The following is a 23,658-nucleotide window of genomic DNA, read 5'->3' as shown; positions in this document are numbered from 1 at the left end:
GTCAGAACAGTCAGTGCTTGAAAGGCGACATGATATATCTTCTTGTCTGAACAGTCAGTGCTTGAAAGGCGACATGGTCTATCTTCTCACAGAAAATCAGTGATGGCCTTATTGAACTTTTCGCGTTGTGGTGGCATATTGAATAGGCTATACCACCCAAGCTCACCTTTTTCTCTTTTGCACGTCTACTTCGCTCTTCGTGGTCTTTCTCATCTTTCTTTCCCACCCCTCTTTCCCTTAGTGCAGGGTAACAAAACGAATGCTCAAATTTCTGATTTCTGCTTTTCTTTCATTTTACTCTCTCTCAAAGGACGAATTGCCAGTCATGATTACTGAACTGGAGAAGAAGAGCAGAAAGGTAGGTTCTAAAGAAATCACCAAAAAACGATAGTAAAGCACAACAAATTCAGAACAAAACAGAGCTTTGAGAAAGACACCAGATACTTGAAGTTGTAAAAAAGTACGTCTACTTAAGACAGGTAAGAAACTCGCGCTTCTCCACGAAATTCAAGCAACTAAAATAGTAACATCGGGGTGTAGCGTATTCGGCAAGCATTCTCAAATCATCAGGGGTATATTGCCACTATCTCTTATCAGGAAGATATTTACCAGCTCATATTACCGGTACATACCTTCGGAACAAATCCTCCAGGATTTCAAAGAGGGTTTAACTTAAGTTTATAACGAAGCAGGGAACAATATAAATTCAAGTGAAAGGCGTAACTCCAAAGAACGAAAAAAAAAACATTCGGCAGATGCCACGTACCTGGGAATCAATGTTATGCGAAGCATGGGGAGGAAAGATGACCGTGTTGCAATTTATTTACTGAGTGACTTGAACATCTATGCCAACTAGAACATGCATACTAGAAACAGCAGAAGTTGATATAAACCCCTGATGCTCGCGAAGATGCTGGTTTTGCACACTGCTACATAAATCAACTTTAGTACATGAGAGTTAACCACAATTGATGTTAACACAAGGTGATGCCTGTATAAAAAGAGAACATATGTAATGTTTATAAACTTGGGTGGGCAGCACTGCAAGAAAAATTGTCATTTCAAGAAATAAGCATCTATTCGAAAAGTAGTTGCGAGACCTGGCGTAGCTCTGTGGTAAAACGCTTCATCGCTACGCAGAATTATTGCGTTTGATCCCAGCTGGAGCCCTGACATTTATTCTTTGGATTCATGGGGTCGACGTGACCTTTGTCGGGTATTGCTTAACGCTCACGCGTTAAAATTGCCAATGTGTGTTCTCGTCGTCCCTGGGTAGATACGAAGTGTCAATCACCATGGCACATACCCGCATACTAGTAGCACATGGGCGCACTCGGTATGTGGCACTGCCTCACGGGAACTGTTTGACGACGTACGCGACGGTAGTGTGACAATATTCATGCCCTGACCGGTGCGTCATATTCGTTAAATCATCTCACCCTATCATGCTAGTTTTAGTTCATGCCAAGATAAAGGAGCGGGGCACCAAATCACTGGAACGCATGTGGCTGGGCACATAGGTAGATAGATGAATAGATAGATAGATACGCTCAAAGTCACTGAAGTTAAGTATGAAATGCTCCACACTTAAAAAAAATTACGGCATATTCACGGGGGGAATGATGATGAATGGGCGAAGCTCCGGAGGGATTCATCGGTAAACTGTGAATCTTCCGTGTAATTCGCCCAGTCGATCATCATGTAAAGACGTGAGAAACGCTGTGTGTGTATATACACAAATCAACTTTTATTTGTTCTTAGACGATGGATGGCTTGCGATGTCCCTTCATTATGACGGCTTTATGGTCTGTGAAATGAAGGGAGAGCGGTTCCTGTATAAGATCTCGCGTCTTTCATCAACTACAAGTACCGCTTTCTAGTTTATAACATCTTGCATCTTTTCATCATCAGCTAAAAGTACCACCATCTAGTAAACACTATAAGAACTAAACGAGAGGTGGCTACATACAGGAGACGGTACCGCCATCTAGTGAACACTGCAAGAACTAAACTAGAGGTGGCTACATACAGGCTACAGGGGACGCACAGCCCACGCCCTAAGGAGCTTCGCCCCTAAAAAGCAGAGTAGGCCAAGGAATAAAGCCGGATTAAGAATATCACAGTAAAAAATTAGCAGATCTCATGTATTGTGGTAATCAATGATATGCGAAGCACGAATTAGGAAGGTTAATGTGTCACTTCAATTTCAGCACAACGTTACGAGGTGACCGTAAATTATACCATGCATGACCTCTATGTCATGATTATTATGTTTGGACGTGTCCTTTACCTTCGTCGTCTATTAACGTCACGTGATACTCAATTCGGTATATGTAGAGCTAGCAAATGGGCCGCGAGCGTGCAATGAGTGTAGCTTGTAGCCATGTTTTACATGACACGCTTGCCATCATTGTCATGTATGGACGTGTCATTTACGCTCGTCATCCACTCACGACTCGTAATACCGATTTGATGTATGTGAATCTAGTGAAACGGCCGCGAGTGCATCATTAGCGTGGCAGGTGGTTATGTTGTTACGTGGCACGCATATTATTTTTATCATGTTTGAACGTGTCAATTACCTTCGTCGTCCATTCACGTCCCATAATATTGAATTTGGCACATGTGAAGCTCGCGAAACGGCTGCGAGTGCAGCATGATTGTTGCTTGTAGTCATGTTCTTACATGTCACGCATTTTATGACTATTGTGTTTGCACCTGTCATATATCTTCGCCATTTATTTACGTCACGTATTACCCAATTTGTTGAATGTGAAGCTAGCGAAATAGCCGTGAGTGCGTGATGAGCGTTGCAGATCAAGCTCTTATATGACACGTATCTCATGACTATCATGTTTTCACAAGTCATATACCTTCGTCATCCATTCTTGTCCTGTAATACCTAATTTCGTATATTTAAAGCAAGCGAAACGACCGCAAGCGTACCGTGAACGTGACGTGTAGTCTTGAGTCTCTGACCTACATGACACACAAATGATTTCCACATTAGGGCCTGTCACTTGTGTTTGCCATGCAGTCATGTCATATCATAGCAGTTTTGCAACATATTATCTGAACGAAACCGCTACAAAAGCACCGATGACATGAATATTAAATCAAGACATTCATGACATATATGTCATGATTTCCGTGTCAGGCTCTGTCACTTGTGTTTACCATGCAGTCATGTCATATCATACCAGTTTTGCAACATGTTATGTGAACGAAACCACTACAAAAGCAGCACTACCATGAATTGTAAATCATGACATTCATGACATACATGTCATGAGATTCATGTTATGACTTGCCACTTATGCTCATCCTAAAGTCATGTTATGCCGTACAAAGTTTGATATATACATCATTAACGAAACGACCAGGAGAACTAAAAGTCGTAAGCGGCTAGACAGACATACATACATACATACATACAGACAGACAGACAGACAGACAGACAGACAGACAGACAGACAGGCAGGCAGGCAGACAGACAGACAGACAGAGAGACAGATAGGCAGATAGATAGGCAGATAGATAGATAGATAGATAGATAGATAGATAGATAGATAGATAGATAGATAGATAGATAGATAGATAGATAGATAGATAGATAGATAGATAGATAGATAGATAGATAGATAGATAGATAGATAGATAGATAGATAGATAGATAGATAGATAGATAGATAGATAGATGCGCTCGAAGCCGCGGAATTTCGCTTAGAAATCCTTCGCATTAAAATTCAAGAATAAAAATTCGTCACGGAGAGGGCGCCCAGCGCGAAAGCAGGACAGCCACTGGTCATTAGGGATCATGGCCTGGATTCCGAAGAAAGGCACGAGGTTGAGGGGGAGACAGAAAGTTAGGTGGGCAGACGAGATTACAAAGCTTGCGGGTATAAAGTGGCAGCAGCAAGCCCGGTAGCTAGTTGAGTGGCGGAGCAAGGTAGAGGCCTTTGTCCGGCAGTGGGCGTATTCAGATATATAATGATGATGATGAACTGTGAGGCTAAGAGCAGGTTAATACCTGCATCGAATGTCTTAGCAGCCGGAAGTACCATGGTGGTCACAGAGGCCACTAAAGGCCCTATTAATTTCAAAAATGGGGGTGCCGTCTGAATACTGCTGATACAGAAATGTCATCAGTAACTGACTTTGCACAGCTACCAGTAATGTGTGTTTTGATGGAATCTAACTGGAAATTTTTGACCCACATCAGCTCGACATATGAGAACTCCTGTAGTGGCAGCTGGTCGCAGATGTGTGCTAACGCACAACGTGTGCTTGGCGATCTATACTCTTAACACTAAGGGCGTGCTGGGCCCTCTCTTCATGAGAGTACTTTCTTGCCCCATGTTTCACTCTGTTTCCAGAGTGAATTATTTCTTGTTGAGGCAGAGTACAGTGAATCCTCCCGTACGAACCAAAGCACTCTCCCTCAACAGGGTAACATAACGCTTCCCTAAGCAGAGTAGCATAACATTTACCGAAAAGTGTAGTAGTACACCTCACGCAAAAATAATAGCACAGCTTGGGCCAAAATCGGGTTTACAATTGTTTTTTTTAATTTTCTCACGCACGGTTCAAAAAGGACGGCTAAACACAAGCTCGGGTATTTACAAAAGAAAATAAATAAAAAATACAAAAGAGAGACTGAGTGAAACTGTACACGTACTGCCCCTTGCGAGCTTCACACGCTATTCACTACACCACATGAAAAGACTCAAAATAGCGTATATTCTTTCATGCCATAAGTAATGTTTGTGATCTGCCTGCATTTTCTTGTTTACAAATGCAGATTTTATTCTCTTGCGCTTCTCAAAACGAGACGGACTGCAGCTAACGTGTTTATTTTTGTTTGCTTTGTGCTTCTTGAGATCGTAACGGCTATCCGACATATTTTTTTACAGTAGAAGAATATAAGATTAGCACAACCAATCATATGAACGGCTTTTCAATCACTCGCTAAGTCGTTAGTCATTGCTGCGTTCATAGCGCTTCTAAATTGTACTCTAAACAACTTAGTTTTTTTTTGGCCTCCTTGGTCATACATTTGGTCCTTTTGATGACGTTCTTTTCAGGTTAGACGAATACTGCCACAATACTTTGCTTTAGCCATACCGTACGTTAGACTTACGGCAGCATCCCCCTTGTGCGATGGTCGTATTGAAAAAAAAACATGATTAAACCAATTTATTAAGATAATATGCGCTCAATTCAAAACACAGACCCGAAACTAAAACTGTGGATATTCCAAATAGCCTCAAGTGCGCTGAAATGTTCAAGCGCACGCTGGAAGCGTTGTTCTTTGTTGATCCTCTTTAACGCCTCAACAAAAGCAGAACGTTTTACTGAATATATGTGCGATTGTTAAGTAGTGCTAATCACTCATTGTGTGCCGACCCATCTAGGTGTAATTAGGAGCAGGAGGATAACTGCGTTTCACTTTCTCATGCCTGATGAGTATATGGGCATTACATTTTCTCAGACCAAGGTGGAGTAGAAAGTATTTTCACTCTCTCATTTCATACTGAGTGAAAATAAATATCGCTCTATATAATGCTTTGCGAGAGTACAAGAACAATCTGAAGAGCAACTTGGCCTTTTTACTCCTGCGATACCCTCCGCAATTTTTAGAGTGTAGTTTGCAGTAGGCCTTTCAGATGCGAGCGGCACAGCCGCAGCAAATATCAATTTATTGTTCAGCAGTCGCTTAAGCTGTCCACAAGTAGGAGGGCCAACGATTTGAATACAGGTTACTCCAGCTATTTGAACATAACATTGACCGACGCCGACAAGACTAGTTCTACTCTACAAATGATGAAAGCAGATTTCTCAAAAGAGAGAACTGAGCAACGTATAAAAAGAAAATAAACGACGCCGAGAAAGCAAGAGTGAAACAAAGGGTGCTGAGCCAACACAGGAAAAGGATAGTTGCGAAATGGCAAACGATTCAACGAAACTTTCGTTCGCGTCTTTTGGCATTGGAAAGTCGAGCCCCTCCCCATGCGCTGAACCACCTGACGAGTAGAGGAGTCAGGCCGGTATTTCTTTCCGAAGATCAGAATAGCGAACTCGCATCACTCCATTGTTCTACTCACAACTTTATATCATATTTAGACACAATGTCTTCTAACTCATGAGCGGATGCTACGAAAAGTGGCCTATAGTAGTTTGGAAATACAGAGCAAGGGGTTTATCTAGACACCATTTTCAATTCATTACTCCTAATGCATTCACTGATATCTTAACCATTTTAAACTATTAACGTACACAAATGAACGTATACGTCTTTTTACGTTCGTAATACGAGTTCAATGAAATTTGCATAAGTGAAGTCTACCACTCTTTTCTTTACTAAGCTTTCCTGCTTAACTGATTGGCTGATATGTGAGGCTTAACGTGCTAAAAAGATCATATGATTATATGAGACGCCGTTGTGCAGAGCTCCGGAAATTTCGCCCACCAGGGGAATCTTTAACGTGCGCCCAAATCTGAGCACACGGGCCTACAACATTTATGCCTCCATGGTAAATGTTTCAAAAGGGGACAATTTTTGGTGCGTTCTCACTTATCTCATTGCATGCTATGGTAAATCAAGGATTTGTTCTGTTAGTTATCAGGAACTCAGTCATTATGTTCAATATTGAGTGACGTATGCTGGAAGAAATATATAGACATGACAAGAATAGATCAAAAGCCATGGCTCTACTAGGCCGTGATACCAGGTAGCAGCAGCTCGTAGTAGAAATAATAAGTAAATGAGTTGCCACGTAGTACACACTTGATTAAACACAAAAGAGAAGAATCAGACAAGCGCGGGTTTTACAAACGAAAATTCATATGAAAGATTGCATATATATTCAGAAAACCATATGTTACACATGATTGCTCCCAATCAATGAAACACCAACACAAGCGGACATTGCCATCGGTCGTCAGAACATACGAAGAAGAATAGCCTGGAAACTGGCACACACCCATGCTGGCGGATTCGTCAAGAACCGGGTAGTTCTAACGAAATACTTTTGCTTAATTGCTATAGAAACAATAATGGGCGTTCTCGGCTGGATTTTGCCGGCGGCATCGGCAATCGGCTTCGACGTGAGCATCGCTGTCACTCACTGTATATGTATACCTATCTGTATATATGAAAACGCAAAAAAGGGGGGAAAATCTTGAGAAAGGCTCCGGTGCGCGGAATCGAACGTGGGGCCTTTGAAGCGTGGGTGCGAGGCGTTAACCATTGAGCCACGGAAAAACACGTCCACGAAAAATCAAACGGCAATCTATCTGCCACTTACCGCAGGTGACAGGAAACTCGCAGGGGATACTATTTTGCTCTCAGCAATACCAGCAAGATGGCGCAATGAGCGCGCGTTGCCATAGAGAAAGAAGAAGACAAGAGCGGACACTCCGCGAAACCTAAATTGCTGTCTCACTATTTTTCTTCTTTTTTTTCTGCAAACTTGATATCGGTATTTCAAATCCAAATTAAGTTACAAAAAAAATTGTAGGAATGACGCAATGCTGAAAGTTTAGGGCAAATTCACCTTATAATCGGCCAATCCCCTTCTTTGGGTACGAGCCATGTGCACAGGAAAACAACAACAACCTGGCCTCAGGAAGTGCGTCACGACTACGTAACGAACTAGTGCTCTATCCAAATGTCAGAGGGCACAAGCGCAAAAAAACGGTTATAATCAATGCAACAGAATTGTTTCTACAAAATAATAATTATACGCAAAAATTTGGTATATTCTTTACACATAAAAACAATTTATACAACACACCTTACGCGATTATTTTTCTTCAGCCGTACTGTCATAAACACCATCTACCCAGCGAAAAGCCCATGCATGACTGACAGCGAGAAGCTTTCATCGCTTTCGTCAACGTCGGCTGCATCGGCGTTTTCGTGCGTGAGATAACAGGTGAGGCACGTTTTCAAGCGAAGCTTGTTGAATGACATGTTGTTGGTCTTGTTGGGTCATTTTTTCAGAAAACGGTTACACTTGCGCGAATAAGACACCATGCAACAAACATAGAAAGATGCACACACACACGTTGCGCTTCGAGTGTGCGAGTTTGTTTCTTACGTGGCGTCTCATTCACGCAGTTGTAACCTTTTTCTGAAGCTTGTAAGGACTGGGAGGTTCGCTAAAAAGAAAGTTTGTGGCTCTATGCGGCGGCTAGACGGGAACATTGTGCAACGTATGCAGTATAGCAAAGGCGGCACGGCGTCAAGTCGAGGCGACGCACGCTGCGTCTGCCACGGACGCGAGCGTCTGTGCGCAGAGCATAGCTGGGCAGCTAGTTCATAGGCTCGGTGCAAAATATTGAGAAGCATTCGCTGGGCCTCGCATGCTTCACGACGCGTTTCCCGAAGGCTCAGAACACGAATAATTCTTGGTGTGCCGGAGGCAAATCTGGACTAGCCAAGTGGCCATCATCTTCGTTTTTTCGCTAGCCTTGTGCCACTAGTGCAAGCTGCTCACAAATTTTTTTGAAGTTTCCAATATAATTTTACGGTATAAATTTCAACTACGATTTCTCTTCCCAAGGTACTGCTGATACTGCGTACGTACGAAGGTGTTCTAAAGTTCCGAGGCCGTGATACCATTGCATTACAAGGGATAGCGGCCTGGAAACTTCTGAAGATCTTTGTACGTAGTCTTGACGTATATCTTTGCAAGTCAGAGTTTTATGGGTCAGAGATGTATCACTGGTTTTGTATTGTGCACAGATTAGCTAATCATTCAAAGGGGTTTGTTGGTACACTTATGACGTGCACATATCTTTTTCGTAATTTGACAGCGAAGCATCCACTTACTAACATTTTCAGACCGCGCTGACGCCATGCCGTCCGGTGGTCCAAGCTACGGCAGCTACTGCTGTGTATCGTGGTGCTTCAACAATGGTAGAACCCACAAGAAGCCTGGGACGAGTTTCTTCCGCATACCACGGGACGGCAGGTGTGTTAAAGCTTTTGTATGATTTGCATGTCTTTAGGCTTACTGTTCGTACTTGCTCAGTGAGGGTAACAATAAAAAATCACTATTCAAGCACTTCTCCTTTCAGCTGATAGTTCATTGCCAATGCAGGATGAAAGCATGGATGCAGTATGCTGGACGCGATGATCTCCTTAGTAAGCCGGCCAGCCTATTGTACGCAACGTACAGGGTTCGTAGCGACCATTTTACTGCTCAAAGTTTTATGGACCCTGGGCACACAAGGCTTACAAGAATGGCTGTTCCCAGTGTGCAACCAGCTGCACCATGTATGTGATTGACTGAAACTCAAATATGTGCAATAGCAGCCACTTGCATTGAATCAGTGGCGACAGTTAACCGTGAAGATCTTTGTAGCCGATGGAGAAGCCTCACTATAGAAGTAACACTTGGAAAGTCTTAAATTTTGTGAATTGTGGGCTATTACCTTCCTAACATCAGCTGTACATTTCTGTCGTTTTTTGATGCTCTTGACCTGCGCAACTTCTTTAAAAGACTTTAAAGGGCTATTTCACGTTATCTTCAAGCCTGAGTGCACATGTACGTATACCTTTCATAAGTGAAAGCTGCCACTGTTGATAATTCCAAAAATCACAAATTACTTGTTTCCTAGTTGGTGCCTTCTCTTTTCTTCCACGTTCGACCAATTTATGCGTTTGAAAGAGCTGTTTAAGTTTCCCCATGCTACAAGCTTTGTAACTTGTACCAACTGCACATATATGCAGGTTCTCTGAGCGTCGCTTCAAGTAGTGACTGTGACATGGCTGCAGAAGCTGCACTGCAAGGTGCGGATGAGCTTCAGTTTGTGTTATTTTAAGCCTCTTACTGACACATTGTCGTAATTTCATTTCTTCAGGACCTGCGGTAGAGGCTTCAAAAAGCGGCTACCACACATTGAGGTGCCCCGATGAACAGAATCCGTTCAGTGTCGCGATTTTTTTTTTTTTACCGAAATTGACTGTTGACCAAACCTCTGCAGGTGGCAGCTTCCTTGTAGCTGGTGAAAGAATTTCCGCTGACTTCGTCTTGCCGGAGAAAACCTTAACCAGTCATTCAGCTGTCACAAAAGGAACTTGTGTGACCGGTAAGTTGTATGTTCACTTCAACACCAGAGTGGATTGATATAGAGACTTCCGCAGGCCGCTCGCAAGATTGTTCCGACAGCACTGTCCGAGGCACTGAACAAGCTTCACAAAACCCTCCAGAAGACGTCTCCGCCAACATCTCCACGCCTGAGTGCCCTAGAGAAAATGGTGACTATGCTTTTATTGCAGCTATTTTTAATGTGCTATTTTATGTTTAGGGCATTCTCAGGAAACTATCCTCAAAAGGACACTACGTGTGCACTTACAAAATGTAAGAGTGGGCTCTCAGTGATTTTTATTTTTTTTGTGCATTGTCATCATTGTGAATGGTTTGTTTTTAGGTAGTGGAATCGAAAACTTTGCACCACAGAAAGTTGTGCACCTTGGGTCTGAAAGAGCGAGGAAAGTGCTCGTATGGGATTAGTTGTTCTTTGCTTTTACATCCATTTTTTTGTTTATTGAAGTGCGTTCCTGTGTGCCAGCGACAATGTCTCGATCAATGAAGTACAAGCAAACCATTAAACATCTGCAAGCCAAAGTAGCAGCACAGCGGAAAACTATCAAAAGACTGCGGAGACAGCCTTACCAAGCACCGTCATCGACTTCAAAGGCCCTTGAAGTTATGCGACCACACGTCACCGAGGAGGTTTTTAAACTTCTTTCTGCACATGTTCGCTTGAGGCCCAAACGCAAGGGCAAGCGGTTTCCCGTGTGGTTCAAGAAATTTGCTCTTCACTTAAACTTCCGAGGTCCGCGAGCATACCGATTTTTGGCTCCATATTTTTCTTTGCCCTCCCGGCGTTCATTAAGGAGGTGGCTAGCTAATGTAAAGATGACTCCAGGCATAATTCCAGGAATCATTTCTTCCATTGCAACAAATACTCAAGCTTGGAATGAACGGGACCGAGTGTGCGCTTTAGTTTTCGACGAAATAGCACTCAAAAAGAATTTGTACTATGATGCTGCAAGAGACGTTGTCCAGGGTTTTACCGATGATGGCACTCATCGCACTTCAACCATCGCTGATCGAGCACTGGTTTTTCTTCTTGTTGGTGTTTCGAGAAAGTGGGTTCAACCGGTTGCTTTTACTATAAGGCACACATCAACACCATCATCTGTTATGGATAACTTGCTGGTGTCACTCATTTTGGAGCTTAGGGGCATTAATATTGCAGTGAAAGCAGTCATTTGTGACCAGGGCAGTTCGAATGTAAGTCTCGCTAACCAACCAAGAGTGACTGTAGCAAAGCCTTTTTTGAAGTTAATGGTGAGCGGGTATAATACATTTTTGATGTTCCGCATTTAATTAAAACAACGCGCAGTAATGTCCAAGCACACAACTTATACATTGGGGATGACATTGTTAACTGGTCGCACATTGTAAGCCTTTACCAATCCTCACATGAGTTGTGGTTGCGATTGGCTCCAAAGTTGACTGAACGGCACGTTCATCAGAAACCTATTTCTAATATGAAGGTCAGCAGAGCAACTCAGGTCCTTAGTGCATCAGTTTCGATTGCTATCACGGCATTGGTGTATGCGAAGGTGCTGCCTGCCTCGGCCATCACTACAGCTCAATTTTGTGATCGTATGGACAGGATTTTCGATGCCTTTAACAGCTCGAGTAAAAAAAGAACTTCGCAAAAGCTGCGGCTTGCAATCATGAAAAATGATTCAGAGCTGATTGACTTCCTCCGAGGCCAGCTTCCCTGGATTGCCTCATGGCAGTTTGTTGGCAGACGTCAACAACAAACCATCGTAGGTTGGCAAATTACAATTCAGGCAATTTGTCAACTATGGGACGACCTCTCCAAAAATTACAATTTTGAATACCTGTTAACACGCAGGCTTCAACAGGATCCTCTGGAGAACATATTTGGCCACATTAGGCAAAAACAGGGTTGCAACACCAACCCCAATGTAGCACACTTTATTTGTGGCCTGAAGCACATCTGCATAAAAAAACTCTTCAAGCTGTCAGAATACGGAAATGTCGAGGATGATGAATGTGACCTCCTCCAGGAGCAGCTCTCGCCATTCTCTCTCACCAGTGCGTCTCTTGTGGATAATGAGGAGTGTGCACAGCCACAGCCTGCCGACTTTCCCGCTCTATACTATCTCTCTGAACTTGCGACAAACGTTCACTCCCATATTATCGATGACTCCGCTGCATATTATGTCGCTGGTTTTCTCATCAAACACTTCCTTCGGAATGCATGTGACGGTTGCAGTTGCCCACAGTTACTGAAAGACGACAGTGAGACGCTTAAGGGTACCCACCAGTATTTCACAATGCTCAAAGCATACCACGTCCCCAGCAAACTTTTTGGGAATCTCACTGGGCCATCAGAAGCAGCTTTTGCATACGTACAACAACTTTAATCTCACTTTCTTGCCATAATTGAGGCCACTGCACATCACCTGAAAGTGTGCGATGTTTTGTATCACCATCTGTCAAGTGTTGGCGATTTTCATTTCTGCTCTGCTGGGTGTCGCGCGAAGTTTCTGAAAATGTTTTGCCGGGTTCGTTTATGTTGGCATGTGCGTTTTGTGAACCGAAACTTAGATAGGGTTAGGTTACAGTCTTCAATCTCAGGCATACAGCTTGACAAGTTCAAAGGTTAGCATTTAGCGGCGGGTTTACACTAAAGTATTCGAGTTGAGCCGAATCCTGCAATAGCTTTATGTTATTACTTCGTTACAGCAGACTTCATTATGGTCTTATATGCTTATATTCAGCTCAACTGGACTAGCCACTCCTTCGTTGCATACATTGTTTAGGTTACCCGCTATGAGGAGTAGGGACACTGTGTATTCGCTCGAAGTGATTTGCATAACCTTAAAAAGATTGTTGGGTATTCTGTCTGTATTTTTGTAGCAAATGCAAGCGAACTGTACACTTTACTGTGGCTCGCTTGGTCACTGTGTATGCTTTATCTCTCCAGCTCAAGTAATATATCGATAACAAAACCGCTTGTTGAAATGTCTTCGAGCGGGTAAGGAACACAGTATGAAGTGGGCACGGTTCACGTTATCACGCTTTTCGTATTTTAGCTTCTCATCAACCTCCTCATCTCGCCCATCAAAATTTTCAAAAGAATACTCAAACTTGTAGCGTTTGATGGGGCTGCGGACGCTGCCATTTTATTTTTATATAGCTTGTGAGTGATAACGTACGATGTAGAGCCTTTGTGAAAAATAATGAGCCAAAGTGGTTTCCTTCTGCTATTTATTAGCCCTGTAATACCGCTCTCGTAGCACCAATTAAGGTCCACAATTCTGGATAAGTGATGACTACAACATATTTTAGCTCGCAAGCGTCACAGCAACACCCAGACGCAAATCGCTTGGGATCTTAAGTTTTTGATGAAGGCGACGCATAAGAAGAGCCGCAAGACCTGCCAGTGTTGTAACATAAAGCTTGTCTTTTACGTAGTGAGCAAGCTGCAAAGCCCTACCTTTCTGAGGACAAGCAGGCATCAAGTCTGCTTTTTTTCATTTTGGACTAGCTGTTTTTAAGCACAGCCAGCACACTGCACCTTTGCCTTTCTGCTATATTGTGTCGTGTGGTTTCTGTGTGCTCTTTTTTTATATGCAATATTTCGGTTAACCCCAGGCGTGATTCGCGACTTCATTGCTGTGTATATGTCACTTCTTCCTTCTTCATCAGCATTGTGCGCTGTGTTTTTGCCATAGATCCTTACTTACCCACTGGCCCGGTGTGTCATACTTCACCAGCTTCTCGGCTTCTGCCAACTCTAGCGATGTGTGCGTTGTCTGTGTTCTCTCTGTATTTGTTACAATTTATTTGTAAGGCGAGATGCATTTGTTGTCTACCTTTGTCATATTGCGCTTTTTATATTCTCAGACTCTACCTTGCCTTTGAATAAAACATTACGGATACTCTGTCTCTTTGACTGATATATACATTGATCACTCGTTCCAAAAGAAAAACACAAGCGCGATGAATAAAACCGTAGAGAATTATCATTACCTGCATCTCTTTTTATTATACCTTAATCGAAATAAAAGTTACGTCACGACCGATTCGCACGAACCACTGAACAAAACAAAACAGGGAATCGCTAAATCAAAACGACCTACAAAAACTATCCATTTGGGCGATGAATAGTGGTCTGAAATCATGAACTTTCCTCATAGCCAAACGTCGGTTATGCAAAGTAATTCAAAAGTTGCGCCAGTGAAACCGAAACAGGAAGCGCACGCCACTTGCTCTCACCAACCACCAGGTGTGCTAGGGTCGATTGGGCCACTGGGGTCTACGGGAGTGTCCACTCTTAATCTTTATTTCTCTATGGCGTTGCCACATCATCACGACACAGTGGCGCGTGCTCTCATCTCCCACGCGTACATTTTGCCGCACTGAGGAGGCGTGGACGCCAGCTCGCGCGCCCTAACCTCGTGATGGGATGAATCATATGTCTTGGCTGGCTTTTGGCTTTCACTGGGACGATTCTGCTGTAGTTACCGGGAGCACAAAGGTCACTGTGATTCTTGCAGTCTTTTTTGCGAAAAGAGCGCGCTTTTCAAACACAGGGAAGTAACAACTGAGACGCTTATTCGCGTTCACCTGTACCTCTGAGTACGTTTCATGCATTCGTGCGTTAGAAACGGGGAGACGATTTGATCTGCTTGCAATTCTGCGGGTGACTTTCCGATTTGCTGCTATCGCGTTCATTGCTTCACCTTTGTGGCAAAGCTTTGAATTTCTATAGCTTATGGCTCTTAAAAGAATGAGTGAGATAGGGAAAAAGTTAAAATATATAGATTGAAAAAAAACAGTTCTGGATATAGAAAAAGAAGCAGGTAACTTTTGCAACAAAATTAACAAATAAATAAATAAAGCAGTTGAAAAAAACGTATTTTGGGACTACTAATAGGTTCTACAGCCTGAATCTTTTTGAACGTATAATAAACTTCTGCAATGTATCAGCTACTTTTCCGCCAGTGAATCCTAAAGACAAAGCCTCCGAAGAAAGTACAGTTGAAGTGTTTTAATCTGTCTTATGAGTCTTAAGAGACGGAATGAGGCACCTAATGTTGTTTTGCGCAATGCGACATGTCGTTTCTAAAATATTGAATAATGTTCTGTTGTATCAAGGACTTCACAAAATGAATAATTAAGAAAATCAGCTAGGCAAGGTCTGTGCATAGAAAAATTGAGAGGCGCAGTTTTTCACCGCAGGTTAGAACACGTGATTGGTACTACCTCTTAGTTTAAAGCAGTCTACCCGCTACAAAAGGCACAAATGTTACGGCGCACATATCGTTATTGAGGCCACGTAGCGGGTGCACACCAAGTTCGAATACATTTCGCGCGCATAATTACTCGTTGTTTATTTACCCCTACACATTACACAGAATGCACTGATGAAAGAATATCATGATCGTGTTTAACTCGTAAACGCAAAGATTAAGGACGAGCAAATGTGTCTTAGTCCTGGCATTACTCACACGGGCCTTGTAACTTAGAAATAAAACGCTTAATGTTTACGTTTAATGAAGACAAAAGCTGAATCAAAAAACATATTACTCACTGTAGAGCGTCAAAAGCGAGCGCGTGTGTACATTCGAGTATATTTGTCAATTCCGACAATGTCCGTAGTTCTGTACATTGTCAGAAAAGCTAAAACAATTTTTCGTCATATATGCATTATTTGTGCGCTTCAACCTTCTACAAACTGAAATTAGTGCCTAAATGTGCTCTGGCACATCCAAGCTAGAATATAAGTTTACTTACTTTTTATGCAGCAACAGTAAAAGTCATTACTGCCTGATCCCGCAATTTCAAGTGCTCCTGAGTGGCTGTAAATGCACGGACTTTAATGATACTCACTAAATGGTGAAAAGGGCCTCACAAGCAGCCAATAAATTGTTTTTTTTTGGGGGGGGGAGCAGGCAGGTGCTTCGAAATCTCTGGTGCATTGTGTTACAATATCGAGTATATTGGACAAGTTTCCCATAGTTGGGTTTTCGGAGTATTGGGGCTGTGGCTCCGACGCTAGAGTAGGCGTTGGCTTGAAGGCTGCCGGCGGTAACGGCCTTTTTTCTACAGTCTCTTCTGTTTTTTGCACTGCAATTCGTATCTTGTTTTGGGTTGAGGCAAGTGTATCAACGTTCGCTTACAGTCTCACCACATCGTACATGAAGGCACTATGCTCGTAGTCGCGCTTGGATGGTGGCACATTCATGAAGTTGTTGACGATGAGGACATTTTGCGTCTGACGTTTAGTGCACCTCTCTTCAATGCCCTCGGCATGAAGGGGTCAAATCAAGGGGTGGCCACCCGGCTGATCTTTTGAGAAGGTGGCAAGTTTTACCCATACATTTACAAAGTCGTACTCACCCCGTCATTGTTTTTAGTACAAGGCTGTCGCCAAGCATACTTTTGACAATTATAGTAGTCGATGACTAATGATGTTGAATTTCAATAACTATTTACTTCACAATGCCAGCCCCAGAGAGCCGGTGACAAAATCCACGTCGGTGTAGGAAGATTATTGTTATAGCGCAAACTGTGGACTACCAACTAGCGCTTGTATCATGTAGAAAGCATGTGACGCCTTCAATACCATTTTCGAAACTGAAGCAGCCCATAGAGGTGCCCTGCTCCAACTATGCCTACAGCTTATGCTGGTACCGGGACTTTCCATATAAACTCTCTGTCTCGAATTTCACCGAGTTTCCCTATTGATGTGAAACATGGTTGAGTTTTCTCGTTAGCCCCGCCGCGGTGGTGTAGTGGCTAAGGTACTCGGCTGCTGACCCACAGGTAGCAGGATCGAATCCCGGCTGCGACGGCTGCATGTCCTATGAAGGCGGAAATGTTGTAGGCCCGTGTGCTCAGATTCGGGCGCACGTTTAAGAACCCCAGGTGGTCAAAATTTCCGGAGCTCTCCATTAAAGCTTATCTTCTAATCATATGGTGGTTTTGGGACGTTCAACCCCACATATAAATCAACCAGTTTTCTCATTATCCCAAAAACAATTGTAAGAAAACTTACCGGATATTTAATTGGTTCGTTTTCATCAATGAGTTTATCTGCATGGCGACAAGAAACGAAAAGAATAATATTAGATTACGAGAGACGTCCTACTTCTCGTAAAACAATGCACAACCCTGAATGTAAACATTCGAGAGAAGTCTGTGTGGTTTGGTATGAAACTTGGAGATGTTTAGACTCTGAAACTGGGAGATGATTTAGACAGCACTTTCTTCAAACCTTAAGTTGGAGTATAAATCATCTCCCAATGTACACCCCTCGTGCACTCGTAAATACTTTGAAGGAGATCAAACTGTCTGCCACCTCTAGTTTAGTTCTTGCAGTGTTCACTGGATGGTGGTACTTCATGATGAAACGTATGATGAAAAGATGCAAGATGTTATAAACTAGACGGCAGTACTTGTAGTTGATGATGAAAGATGTGAGATGTTATAAAATAGGAATGATGTCACATATGGGGCGTGTCATTGGTGGAAGGCAATCGTTCGAATCAGTGCGGTGACGTACTCTAGGGAGAGCGTTGTAATAAAATCGAAAAGGGAAAATGGACGGAGAATTCATGGTTTACCAAGTTTACCTCCAGAGCTTCACCTACTCATCATCATAGACTTCGTGGATATGGCGGCGCTTTTTTCGTGCACGCCAAAACACTGAAGTGTTGAAGGCAGCTGCAATAAGGAAAGCCATTCTAGCTCCAAGCTGCAGCATTCCAAACAAATTGGCAAAGCATTGGAAACACTCGCCTTTTCGTGCAAGCACTACAAGGTCAGCGCAACGTGATAAGCGCTATGGTCCAATTACTTATGTATGTCGTTACTAGTAACAGGCGCACATGCAGAATATATACTTGCTGTTATGGTGCCCCAGACATGCGCAATCGTGGCTTTTGAATTGCCAACTCCACAAGTAAGAACGCTAAATCTTGAGCAACATTGGTGGGTGCTGCGGATGGGGTCGGCTGTTTTAAGTACCTGGTGCTGTTAGGAGTGGACAGACAGACAGACAGACAGACAGACAGACAGACAGACAGACAGACAGACAGACAGACAGACAGGCAGGCAGGCAGGCAGGCAGGCAGGCAGGCAGGCCGACAGACAGACAGACAGACAGACAGACAGACAGACAGACAGACAGACAGACAGACAGACAGACAGACAAGCAGGCAGGCAGGCAGGCAGGCAGGCAGGCAGGCAGGCAGGCAGGCAGGCAGGCAGGCAGGCAGGCAGGCAGGCAGGCAGGCCAAATTTTTTCCGAAGGTCCCCAAGAAAAACTATCATCCTTAAAAAAGCAAGAAAAGTAAGAAAGAGTACTACTTCTTTACGGTGGCTGCGGTTCAAACACATCTAAAAAAACAAGGTCACATCCTGTTGCTGAGGCATAATAATGTGTTCTACCACAGATGAAAAGAAGAATTTGAATGCAGGAAATTGCAGTGAGAGCTTCATATCAATTGTTTGCATTGGCGAACTAAAAGTGACCTGCCGGATAACAAACCAGGTTGCCATCAGAAATTGCGCATTTCCGCAAAACTCCGATTTTATAAAATGCTAATAATAAGCCGCGTTTTGATTTTCGCATGACTGGTATGACAATTAACAACCTCTTTTGCACCACCTTTGCATTGAAACACTATTTTACAGCTTTCGCATCTATACAACACCCATACACTAAAGTGCGAGGGCGCACAGAAACCTAGATAAAAAAATAGGCATTGCGATTTGATGGCAATGTTTTCATAGTATCGCAAAAAGTATGTATCGCAAAAAATATCAGAATATGTCTCACCCAGGTTATGTGTCGACTGTTTGACAACCCACTCTGGGCAGCCGTCACATAGTGATGGGTTCAGGTTACGATTTGCACAGAGAATTCCCGGTCCGTTTACAGCTGAATACATGAAAAAGAAAAAAAGAAATATTCGTAAACAACGTTTGCAGCGTCGCAATCGTAAAGACATTCAGTAACGGTGGTAAAAACAGGGGAGCAATCTAGGATATCCTTTGCCCACATAGATGAGGCCAAACAATATGATGCGTTGGTTTCTTACTAGGACGGGCTACCTTTAGTAGCTCATGACATTAGACTTACTTTTGAATTCCAAGAAAGTTGCGACAGGAAAAAGTTACAGCTTTGTCGCAAAGGCGAAGCAATGAATGCGATAGCAACAAATTGACAGGTCACGCACAGAATGGCAAGTAGATCAAAACGTGCCCCGCGTTTTTACGCACAAATTTATTTATTTTATTATTTATTATTATTTACAATACTGCCAGTCTCTTACGAGACCAAAGCAGGAGGGCATGAGTTACAGAATACAATGAATGCTAAGTACTTTCTTACAGACGGCATACAGAACTGTAGTTACTTTAAAATTGGTAATAATAATCCTAGTTACATAGAAACATTAGACATAGGTATTTATGCACTCCAAATATTCACACTTCGGAAGCAGCGAACTGAATCTTTGCTGCATAAAAGAATCAATACAGTTTTATACAGAGAAGGCATTGTGTACACTTATACATCCAAATAAATACTACTGGAAAACAATAATGGAGGTCATGGTTGAAGAAAGCCTTTGTCACAAAGTATAGTCTCAATTTTTGAAGTGAATTCTGCCAGTGATGGTGCGTTAGTAATGGAGGGATCTAACCTATTCCATTCGCTGATTGACAGTAGAAAAAAGGATTGCTTGAAACAGTCGTTGTTGGAAGCGTATTCTTTGATAGTGTATGCATGTTTATGTCGTAGTGTTCGTGATTCTGCCAAAGATATGTACCTGGATGCATCGATCCGGCTGTGGTTATGCAGAATGTGGTACAGAAATTTGAGACACACGATTTTTGCTCTTGTTGCAAGCGTGGGTAGACCGGAGGTTGCTAAAAGGTTTGTGGGCGAGTCGGTGCGTTTGTACTTATTATGTATAAACCTAATGGCCTTCCTTTGAACCCGTTCAACTTTTGCTATATTAGTAACACCTTGCGGGAACCACACAGTGTTAGCGTACTTCAAGATTGGTCGCACGAATGTGGTGTAAGTTAGGAGCCTAGTATCTGTCGGCGCGAAGGGTAAACGCCTTCGTAGGAAAAACAGTTTACGCAAAGCTGATGCTGTAACATTGTTAATGTGCGCATCCCATCTTAATTCGGAAGTCAAGGTAACACCAAGATACTTCTGCTGCGTAACTCTTTGTAAAGGTACGCCGTTAATTGTATAGGTAAAGTCGGAGGGTTCTGTTTTCCTGGTTACCGTCATGCAAACTGTTTTTGTTAGGTTAATTAACATTTGCCACTGCTCACACCAGTGAGCAATCTTACTCAATGAATTATTTAAAGATAAATGGTCATCCGAACTGGTTTTGCTCTATAAATAATGCAGTCGTCTGCGAAAAGTTTAATTTTGCAGTCTATGTTACCAGTTATGTCATTTATGTAAATTAGAAATAATAATAGCCCTAGGACGGAGCCTTGGGGAACACCTGACTTAACTGACGAACGAAACGTCATCACAGGTACAGATGAGGTAAGGGAGGAGAAAAACTTTGTTTATCCCAAGAGGGAAAGGTGTGGTGGTGGAGTGTTGATTGATTTGTGGGATTTGTGCCACGCTATCCTATTATTATTCTTAGGGTGTTTCCAACAGTATTGTGTAAAGCTTCGAGTGTGCGTATTAAGTTGCTTGTTTTAGATATATAAACCTAGCACACAAATGCGTGATACTCTAGGAATGAGGCATCCATTTATGTGAACTTAGAATATTGAAAATGTTCGTTCCGACGATGAGTTTGTAGAAGCAGTAACTCTGATTTACTCAGTGTGCAATAAAGATTCATGTCAGATGTTAGTGCTGCTATTTTATCTCTAGCTGTTTGTAGGGTGTCTTGAATGTGTCTATCTGAGCTTCCTTTCACCCATAAGGTGATATCGTCAGCATAGATGGAGAAGTTCAAGTCAGGGATACGTTGAAGAGCGTTGGGTATTGGTAGGATAGCCAGACTAAAAGGATTGGAGAGAGCAGTGACCCTTGAGGCGTTCCGAAGCTTCCTAGTGTATAGGGTGAGGAATGTTATGAACCTAATGTTAAAGTAGCTGTGTGGTCTGTGAGGAAGCTTATGATGTAAGAGTACATTATAGGGCCACAAGAAATGTGGTTGAGGCCAGCATATATAGCCGAAAGGGCTACGTTATTGAATGCTCCATGTATGTCCAGACCAAGGATCGCCTGAGTATCCTCGCTCTGGTTGGGAGTTATAATGTCGTGTTGAAGCCGAAGCATCGCACCTTGCGCCAAAAGTAAGGCCCTCAAGCCAATCATTTCTGGAGGCAGTAGTCCATTACCCTCCACGTTTATCTGGAGGCTTGCAAGCATAACATGCTCCATAGTCTTTCCGAGACTCGATGTTAAGGAAATGGGCTTCAGATGTTCTACTGAGGAAGCTTTGTTCGGTTTAGGTATAAATATGACTGTGACATCTTTACACGAAGGCGGGAGGGTGCCCTTATCAAAACACTCGTTAAAGAGCTCACTCAAAGCTTTAATAACAATAGGGTCAAGATTTCTAAGTAGTTTGTTGTTAACGCGGTCTGGGCCTGAAGCCGACGTGATGCGGATTGTTGTGAGGGCGTGCCTAACTTCTGCCTCCGTTATCGGTGCATCTCATGACTCATTAGGTTTTCCAATGTAGGATGGTACAGAATATTTTCGTAATTGAGGTAAATGCTACGGGCGGAGGTCATCGAAGAGCTGTCCTAAATGGTCACTGCTCGTGTAACAGTTTAGTGATAGCGTGGCAGTGTCGTGCGCAAGAAGTACTGGGGTCTAGCTTATGTCCAAGAAGTTTCAAGTTCGTTCATTACGGAGGTATTAATACATTCCTTCAAAAAATCGACTCCATTGTTGTGTCGCCCATTGAGTCCCGTATCGCTCGATTTTTGTTGGTCTAGCTTCGCTATCCTAATTTGGAGTTTGCTGTTGTGGCGCTGGTGTTTCCACCGTCGCAGTAGAAGTGGCTGTTTTGCTGCCCACATATAGAGGAGCTTGAAGTCGAGAGTAGTTATCGGGGTGTCAGGGGATAGAGTTGTCATGTGAATTTCAACATCTTTTTGAAACTGTTGAGTCCCCTCAGTACGGTCTGCAATACGTGAGGGAGTGGTGCTGTTGCGGGTGTCTCTAAATTCGTCCCATTTTTTGAGCATCATTGGTTTGGGTGCAATAGGGCTGTATTTTAGTTGTAAAGTAATGCTAATAATGTAATTTTCACTCCCAAGATTAGTTCGGGTGTTGGTTCAAACCATTGTGGGGGCATTGTGAGTGAGGGTAAGATTGGGGGATGTATCTTTGTTCACACTGTTCCCCAAACGAGTAGGCTCCTCCGGGTCGTTGTGCAGCTATGTGCCTTAATATGGGACCAGAGGGCTCTACCTTTCGGTGTAGATGCGGTGTAACCCCACGCTGGGTGGGAGGTGTTGAAATTCCCCACTATGAGGAGGGTGTGTTTGCTTGCCGAGGATGTGGCTCGGGCGAATAGGGAATCGAGGCGGTCGCTTTTCTCTTGTAGTCTACTATATACGTTGAGAACGTGTAAGAGTGGCGAGTTAAGTTTATCAGGTAGTATTTAGAGAAAATCGGGCTCAATGTCGATGTCAGCAAATTTTGAATAGGTAACATTAAGGTGTTCTAAGTTAATACTGATGTGTTTGGTTTGGTAGCAGCCGGGTTTTAATGTGTTCTATAGTTTGGCAGCTGCGCTACATCATTTGTTTCTTGTAATGAAATGATTGGGGAAGGTGTAGCTTGTAATTTGATGTACTGCAGGAGGTTTGCCTTTTTTGGCAAAATCCTCTGCAGTTCCATTGCCATACGCAAAGTCCAGTGCGGTTACGAGAAGCCATTTTCGCTAGGTTTATTTGGCTTTAAAAGGTTTAGCGAGCGTTGAGCCGCAGTGCCATGAATACAGTGAACTATTAAATAACATTAAGTCGAGGTGGTTATAGGTGGGAAGTAGACACGAAGCGCGAGCCGTAAGAAAGTGTGCGTGTGCCACCTCTCGTTTAGTCCTTGGAATGTCCGCTGGATGGCGGTGCTCCTATATTGGGAATAGAGTTACTGTATATGCTACCTTCAGGTAGCAGAGTTGCACCAAGGTGCACCATCTTGAGTTCAAATGTCTTGCGTGTAAGGCACTCACACTCACGCAGGAGCGACGCTCGTGCTTCAGAGTGCTACATTGTCTCTCAATATTGAGGGACTATGGTATTAGCGTGGCTTTATTTATTTTTTCGCTTTCTTTCCATTTTTTAAAGGTATGAGTAAAACTCGGTTGCTTCGGTAACACCTAGAAGCCTTGATTTGATGCTTACGTTCTTGGTATGTAATAAAAAAACAAAGTGCGTCGGCTCGTTGAACCAGTAAGATGGTTGGTTTGAAGTAGTTTTTTTAATTATGGTTGGTTACACTAGCTTCGTCTTCTTTTCTACTGTTTTTCCCATTTACAATTATGAAATTATTTTTGCACTTTTGGTCGCTATCAAACCA

General features: G+C 43.0%; 1 protein-coding gene and 1 long non-coding RNA gene across 3 annotated transcripts in view; one reads left to right on the top strand and one right to left on the bottom strand.

Annotated features, from left to right (window-relative positions):
• Nucleotides 1–23,658, bottom strand: part of LOC119179871 (japanin-like-RA2) — a 146,006-nt gene that overhangs the window by 47,645 nt on the left and 74,703 nt on the right. For both annotated transcript variants that reach the window (XM_075869320.1, XM_075869321.1), the window contains exons 4-5: nt 18,910–19,011; nt 17,125–17,162 (exon numbers count right to left, since the gene is read on the bottom strand). In XM_075869320.1, coding sequence (XP_075725435.1) covers nt 17,125–17,162; nt 18,910–19,011 — 140 coding nt within the window. The remainder of the gene's footprint in view (nt 1–17,124; nt 17,163–18,909; nt 19,012–23,658) is intronic.
• LOC142767515 (uncharacterized) lies at nt 9,959–10,681 on the top strand. Its single transcript, XR_012884943.1, has 3 exons — nt 9,959–10,098; nt 10,154–10,267; nt 10,564–10,681. It is a non-coding gene; the product is annotated as an uncharacterized LOC142767515 (long non-coding RNA).

The sequence above is a fragment of the Rhipicephalus microplus genome, chromosome 7, assembly GCF_043290135.1.
Source record: "Rhipicephalus microplus isolate Deutch F79 chromosome 7, USDA_Rmic, whole genome shotgun sequence".
Taxonomy (NCBI): domain Eukaryota; kingdom Metazoa; phylum Arthropoda; class Arachnida; order Ixodida; family Ixodidae; genus Rhipicephalus; species Rhipicephalus microplus.
The sequence above is the reverse complement of the archived record's forward strand: the minus strand, read 5'-3'. Positions and strand labels throughout refer to the sequence as shown.